The sequence below is a fragment of the Nicotiana sylvestris genome, chromosome 4, assembly GCF_000393655.2.
Source record: "Nicotiana sylvestris chromosome 4, ASM39365v2, whole genome shotgun sequence".
Lineage (NCBI taxonomy): Eukaryota > Viridiplantae > Streptophyta > Magnoliopsida > Solanales > Solanaceae > Nicotiana > Nicotiana sylvestris.
In genome coordinates this window covers 5,659,030-5,666,895 of record NC_091060.1, presented here as the reverse complement: position 1 = coordinate 5,666,895, position 7,866 = coordinate 5,659,030, and the positions used below count along the sequence as shown (strand labels likewise).

At 44.4% G+C, this 7,866-nt stretch overlaps 1 protein-coding gene across 1 annotated transcript; it reads right to left on the bottom strand.

Moving 5' to 3' along the window:
- Nucleotides 1-6,149: 6,149 nt before the first annotated feature.
- Nucleotides 6,150-6,818, bottom strand: LOC138889204 (splicing factor-like protein 1). Its single transcript, XM_070172472.1, has one exon. It carries the CDS (start codon nucleotides 6,816-6,818, stop codon nucleotides 6,150-6,152), a length of 669 nt encoding a protein of 222 aa, XP_070028573.1.
- Nucleotides 6,819-7,866: the final 1,048 nt, after the last annotated feature.

Below are 7,866 nucleotides of genomic sequence, written 5' to 3'. Positions count from 1 at the left end.
CATCAATCTCAGCCTCAGCGACAATCCGAAGGGATGGAATTTCAACTTCTGCCGGTATCACTGCTTCAGTTCCGTATACCAACAAATATGGAGTTGCACCTACTGAAGTACGAACAGTAGTGCGATAACCCAACAACGCAAATGGTAATTTTTCATGCCATTGTCTAGATCCTTCTACCATCTTCCTCAGTATTTTTTTATGTTTTTGTTAGCCGCCTCGACCGCTCCATTCGCTTTGGGACGATATGGTGTGGAATTACGGTGTGTAATCTTGAACTGTTGACATACTTCTTTCATCAAACCGTTGTTAAGATTAGCACCATTGTCCGTGATGATCACTTTTGGGATCCCAAATCTACAGATGATATGGGAATGAACAAAATCTACCACTGCCTTCTTGGTTACCGACTTGAAAGTTTTAGCTTCAACCCACTTAGTGAAATAATCGATGGTCACCAGAATGAACCTATGACCATTGGTAGCTACCGGCTCGATAGGTCCAATGACATCCATGCCCCAGGCAACAAATGGCCATGGTGCTGACATTGTATGCAATTCTGTCGGCGGAGAATGAATCAGATCTCCGTGTATCTGACACTGATGGCATTTCCGCATGAAACTGATACAATCACGCTCCATAGTGAGCCAATAGTACCCTGCTCGAAGAATCTTCTTCGCCAATACATATCCGCTCATATGTGGCCCACAAACTCCAACATGTAGCTCTGTCATAACTGTCGTGGCTTGACTAGCGTCTATACATCTCAACAATCCCAAATCAGGTGTTCGTTTGTACAACACTCCTCCACTGAGGAAAAATCCATTTGCCAGTCGCCGAATGGCTCTCTTTTGATCTCCGGTGTCCTGCTCCGGGTATATCCTCATCCTGAGGTATTCCTTGACATCATATAACCATGGTTCGCCATCCAGTTCTTCCTCTAACATGTTGCAATAAGCATGTTGATCATGAACCTGAATATGCAACGGGTCAACATGAATTTTGTCTAGTTGGTGCAACATTGATGCTAAGGTGGCCAAAGCATCGGCAATCTCATTATGAATTCTTGGGATGTGTCTGAACTCCATTGATCGAAATCGCTTGCTCAGATCGTGCAAACATTGTCGATATGGTATGAGCTTCAAATCCCTTGTTTCCCATTCACCCTGAATCTGATGCACCAAGAGGTCCGAGTCTCCCAAGACCAAGACGTCCTGGACATCCATGTCTACAGCTAGTCGTAGACCCAAAATGCATGCCTCAAACTCAGCCATGTTGTTGGTACAATAGAAACGAAGCTGAGCCGTAACAGGATAATGATGTCCTGTTTCATAAATAAGTACCGCTCCTATTCCAACTCCCTTCGCATTTGCGGCTCTATCGAAAACAAGCTTCCATCCTGGTTCCTTGGTCATTTCCAACTCATCTATATGCATCACTTCTTCATCAGGAAAATACGTCCTCAAGGGCTCGTATTCTTCATCAACATGATTCTCAACCAAGTGATCAGCCAATGCTTGGGCCTTCATGACCATCCTCGTCACATAGACGATGTCGAATTATGTGAGTAATATCTGCCATTTCGCCAATCTCCTTGTGGGCATAGGCTTCTGGAAAATATACTTCAGTGGATCCAAGCGTGAAATGAGATAAGTAGTATATGACGATAGATAATGCTTTAATTTCTGGGCCAACCAAGTTAGGGCGCAACATGTCTTCTCGAGTTGAGTGTACTTTACCTCATAGCCTATAAACTTCTTGCTGAGATAATAGATGGCTTGCTCCTTCCTTCCTCTAATGTCGTGTTGCTCCAGTACGCAGCCAAACGAATTCTCTAGGACCGTTAGATAAAGAATTAACGGTCTTACCGGCTCAGGTGGAACCAACACTGGTGGATTTGATAAATATTCTTTGATTTGGTCAAATGATTCCTGACATTCTGTCGTCCATTCTACCGCAGCATCTTTCCTCAGTAGCCGAAAAATGGGTTCACAAGTTGCTGTGAGTTGAGCAATAAACCTGCTGATATAATTCAACCTTCCCAACAGACTCATTACTTCTGTCTTGTTCTTCGGCGGTGGCAAATCTTGGATGGATTTGATCTTTTACGGGTCCAACTCAATGCCTCGCCGACTGACGATGAATCCCAATAACTTTCCAGATGGAACACCAAATGCACATTTGGCCGAGTTGAGCTTAATATCGTACCTTCGAAGTCTTTGGAAAAACCTCCTTAGGTCTGCTACGTGGTCTTCCTGATGCTTGGATTTTATAATCACGTCGTCCACGTATACCTCAATCTCTTTGTGTATCATGTCATAAAACACAGTAGTCATTGCTCTCATGTACGTTTCCCTAGCATTCTTCAAACCAAATAGCATTACCCGGTAGCAATAAGTCCCCCACGACGTAATAAAATCCGTCTTTTCCGCATCTTCTTCATCCATTAGAATCTGATGATACCCAACATAGCAATCCACAAAAGACCCTATCTCACGTCCGGCACAATTATCGATCAAGATATGGATGTTGGGTAATGGAAAGTTGTCCTTTGGGCTTGACCTGTTCAGATTGCGGTAATTGACACACACCCTGATCTTCCCATCTTTCTTCGGTACTGGCACCACATTAGCCAACCAATCAGGATATCGAGTGACCCGAATAACCTTTGCTTGCAGCTGCTTAGTTACTACCTCTTTAATCTTCACACTCATGTCTGTTTTGAACTTCCTCAATTTTTGCTTGACGGGAGGGCATACCGGGTTAATGGGCAATTTGTGAACCACTAAATCCGTGCTTAACCCCGACATGTCATCATACGACCATGCAAAAACGTCCTTGAACTCAATAAGTGCTTTGATTAGTTCTTCCCTGATATTCGGTGCAATGTGGATGCTTATTTTAGTTTTCCTGATATCATCTGCATCCCCTAAATTGATGACTTCTGTGTCATTTAAGTTGCGCTTGGATTTCTCTTCAAACTGGCTTAACTCTCTATTTATCTCTTTGAAGGCTTCATCCTCATCGTATTCCGATTCATAATCATAATCGATCTCTTATAAAATTAATTTGGAATCAGATTGATTTTTTAGATTGGGTTGAAGATCCGTTATGTATGCCATGTCATTAAAACCAATATAAAGAGAACTCTTCAGAAAGAGAAAAGAAGAAAACAAAATTAGAACAAAATAAAAAGAGAAAAGCTTTCACTTTATTAAAATACGGGATAACAGAGTTTCACTCTTTGCCGAATACAAAAGAAAACTGGATTACAACCCTGGAATAATCCAAAAAGACAAGAAAGAAAAATCAGAGCCCACTACCAAGACTCCCTCCGGGTAGGAAGGGGAGTAGCCATCCAATTGTTGATATTTGCCCTAGGCCCCACAAACTGTACATCTAACCTACTGGACCCTTCTCCAGCTTCTATCATGTTGACATCGGCGAACAACCTTTCAAAGCCCTCATTCAAATCTCCATCTGGCCCAATCAGTGGTCCGAGAACTTTCGGGACCGATAACTTTCTGATACCTACTCTGACAAATGATCTGGATAGGCGCGGGATTGGCTTGGGAAGGACCCAGACTCTTTTATTCAACTTGCGGGCCCGTCTCACATCCACCGTTGTAGGCTTGAACCCTAACCCAAAGGTATCCAGAATTTTGGGCAAAGAAACCGACTGAACAATACCCTGAAGATCAGCCCCTAAACCTTTGCCTGACACAAACCCGTTCTTCAACATCTCCGAGGCTACCATGACAGTTGCAGCTGCTATTTTGGGAAGTAGGATGCTTTCACCCTCGGGAACTTTGTCCACTGAAACCATATCGAAAACCTGGTAAACCCACGGTCCCTAATCATCATCAGTCTCTATGAAGGGTACGATGGCATCACTTACGGCGCTTGAATTGTCTTCCCCATGTACTACAATCTCTTGCCTATCCCACTTGAATTTGACCATCTGATGTAATGTAAAAAGCACTGCTCTGGCGGCGTGGATCCAGGGTCGCCCCAACAGAAGATTATATGACACTGCCACGTCTAACACTTGAAACTCCATGGTGAACTCGACTGGACCAATTGTTAATTCAAGTATGATGTCACCCACTGTGTCTGTACCACCACCATCAAACCCCCGAACATAGATGTTGTTCTTGTGAATCCTGTCACCATCGACCTTAAGTTTGTTCAATGTGGTCAAAGGACAGATATTGGCACTGGACCCATTATCAATTAGTACTCGAGTGACTACCGAGTCTTCGCACTTCAAGGTCAAATAGAGGGCTCTATTATGTTTTGTACCCTCCACGGGCAACTCATCATCCGAAAAAGTGACCTTGTTGACCTCGAAAATCTTGTTTGCTATTTTCTCCAGATGGTTCACAGAGATCTTATCCGGAACATGGGCTTCGTTCAGAATTTTCATTAATACCCGGCGGTGCTCATCTGAATGGATCAACAAGGATAACAATGAGATCTGTGCCGGGGTCTTCCTCAACTGCTCGACAATGGAGTAATCTTACACCTTCATTTTCTTTAAAAATTCTTCCATCTTTTCCTCGGTAACTGGATTTTTTGTCGCTACTAGATTGGCCCTTCTTAACTCTGTGGGAGCAAAACACCTTCCCGAACGAGTTAACCCTTGTGCCTCACATATTTCCTCCACAATTTCCTTCCCCTTATGCATTACCATTACTTGACTGTAGCTCCATGGCACAGCTTTCTCGCTGATTATTGGTAACTGCATTACTGGCCTGATAACAACTGGTCCTATGCATGCCCCCTTCACGGATACTGTCTTGCTTTATATCCCTTGCACCGTTACTTTGACCGGCTCTGGATTCTTGGCAACATCAGACGAACTCTTCCCCATCACCACCACTGGCTTGCCTTCTACCCTTTCCGACTGTACTACCCCTTTTCCACTGATCAACTTTTCTTTCGTGCTGGCACGGATCATCATTACCGTTTGTGAGGGCTTCTTGAGCTTCCCTCCTTTGTGCACTAGCTCGATCATGTGGGCTTCATGGTGTGCCGGCAATGGGTTCTGATTGATGTTAGGTGCCTCTGGCTCCTGGACCTTGATCCTATTTGTGTCAATAAGATCTTGTACGACAGTCTTCAACTTCCAACACTTCTCAGTATCATGCCCGGGATCCCCCGAACAATATTCACAGCTTATCGAGTGGTCCAGATTTTTGGGAAGGGGATTTGGCAATTTGGGCTCCATAGGACTCAATAGGCCTAACTGCCTCAATTTTTGGAATAGAGTAGTATAGGTTTCTCCCAGCGGAGTGAATGTTCTCTGCCTCTGTACCCTTTCATTCCTGAAAGTCTGATTCCCACGGAAACCTGGTCCCGAAGGATTCCTGTAGGCCCTTGGTGGTGGATATGTGTTTTGTGGAGGTGGATATGTGTTTTGTGGAGGTGGATATGTATTCTAGGGAGCCAGCGCACGCCATTGCGGGCGACCCGGAGGCTGGGTGTAAGTTTGGGCGTGATGGATAGAGAAATGTGGCTCTTGTGGTGGGTAGTAGGGCTGTGGAGGGACTTATGGAATGTGCCGGTAATTTGAGTGATGAGGTCTAGGTTGGTAGTGAGGGGGTGACCTCTGGATCTGGACCAAGTACATGCCTCGACTGTTGCGACATCTTCCCTTTTCTTCTTTCCGAGCGCACCTCCCGTGCCGCTCTGGATGGCCTAAGTGGTTGCTTTAATCGCCGAATAGCTCAGGATTTTGTTGGACTTAAGTCCCTCTTCAATCATAACGCCCATTTTCACTACTTCGTTGAAAGATTTGAAAACTGATGTTACCAGGTAACCGAAGTAAGTTGGCTCCAGAGTCTGCAGAAAGTAGTCCACCATTTCCCCCTCTCTCATCGGAGGATCAACTCTTGCCGCCTGCTCTCTCCAGCGGAACCCAAATTCTCGGAAGCTTTCTGGGGGCTTCTTCTCAAGTTTCAGCAATGTGAGACGGTCAGGGACGATCTCAAGATTGTACTGGAAGTGGCCTGCAAAGGCTTGTGCCAGATCATCCCAGATGTACCACCTGCTAGGATCCTGTCTTGTGTACCATTCCAGTGTAGACCCGCTTAGACTTTGACCAAAATGAGCTATCAACAGCTCGTCTTTTCCCCCGGCCCCTCTCATCTTACTGCAAAAACCTTGCAGATGTGCCATTGATCACTGTGCCCCTCGTATAGATCAAACTTTGGCATCTTGAACCCTGCCGGCAATTGAATGTCGGGGAATAGGACAGATCTTTGTAGGCCACACTGACTTGGTTGCCTAACCCATGGATATTCCTAACGGACTGCTCCATGCTTTTAAACTTTCGAAGCACTTCATCTTGCTCTGGACTCTTAGCCGGTTTTTCAGTCTCTACCAGGATCTCGAAGTGAGTATTATAAGTATGAGGCTCGGGTGCTTTGAAGGTTGGTTCAGGAGGGTAATATTGGTTATCGTGAGCCTGAAACAACGGCTCGCTGGATGATCTTTGCAGCGTGGCTGGTGGGGGTGTCACGAAAACAGAAATATTTGGTGGAGGAGGGTTCTGATTGGGTTGTGAAGCTTGGGGATCATAGGCATTTCTTCCCTGATAGTATTGGTGACTGGGGAAGCTTGTCGAAGGGCCGGGGGGAAGGTATTCTGGCGTGTGTCCTGGCGGGAGAGTGGGAGTAACAGGAGGGTCAGGCACTTTTTGTACCCTAGCTAAGGCCAACTGCATTTCTTTCATCTCCTGTCTCATCTTATCCATTTCCTCCTTCAGCATTTGATTCTCCGTCCTTTTATCCTCGACACTTTGGTCTGAACTAGTCATGATTTTTAGTATGGGCCATTAGGATCTTGTTTGGTAATGGTAATCTGCCAGAACGTTCTAACAAACTAACTGGTTCAAAATCTCTGAATTAACAACAAACTTGTTAGCATTAGAGTTTAACACATATTGCAATTTCACGTTGGGGGATGCAATGTTCCTAGGCAGTTTAACCATTTCTAACATGCCTTTGCTTCGACCGCATGCGTCATTCCGGCTTACTTTGTTTGTGCCTCGTTTAAGTGTTTCTGAAACTTTCTTTATCTTTTTTTTTTCACTTTGCCTTTTCTCTTTTCTTTTTAGTAGTGGTCGAATCTTATGTGGATTGCCTACGTATCATGTCTCCGCATGAATCAGACCGCGTGTAGTTCTGCCCTATAAGTGCGAAAAGCAAAAGGATAATTTTTGGAAATTTTTGATTTTTTCATTAATAAACATTCTATTACAAACCAGACGCTTTTGGAAAGGAAAATAACAGACTCGAAACCAAACCAAGTACGAACTCAATAACTACTGACATACTCTGATGCGAAATAAAGACAAACTCTAACAAACAACAGACTCTAAGAAAAAGAAAATGCAGATTCAAACTATGAACACATTAAAGTTTTAAATTTGGGTGCCCGCGGTCGTCATTCGGCCTCGCCGCGGGTTTAGGTGTAAGGTTCCTTTCCAGCTGTTCTAATTTACACATGATTTGCTTCACAAATATCATCACCGCTGAGAAGAAGGTAGTACGGGTCATGTTTTCACACTCCCAACATTTCCTGGTGATAGCACGAGCAATAGTCAGAATCTTGTTCCTAGTTCGGTCTTTCTCTAGGAGTAGGTGTTCTATCTGATCCCCTCTAGCCTTCAAAACCCGAGAATCATGCAGATGTTGTTTCCATAAATGCTGTATTTCATCTTCCATTGAGGCCATCAGATTATAGCAGTGTTTACTCTCTGTTTCAAAAGCCTTGGCTTGTTTATCCGCCTCGCTCTCTAGGGTGGTCACCTTCCTTTTTAGACTGACAATGGTCTTTTCATGATCTTTCTTTGCCTGCTGTAA

Excerpts from the sequence above, each read along its gene's own strand:
- LOC138889204 (XM_070172472.1), bottom strand. The coding sequence starts at position 6,818 with ATGACTAGTTCAGACCAAAGTGTCGAGGATAAAAGGACGGAGAATCAA.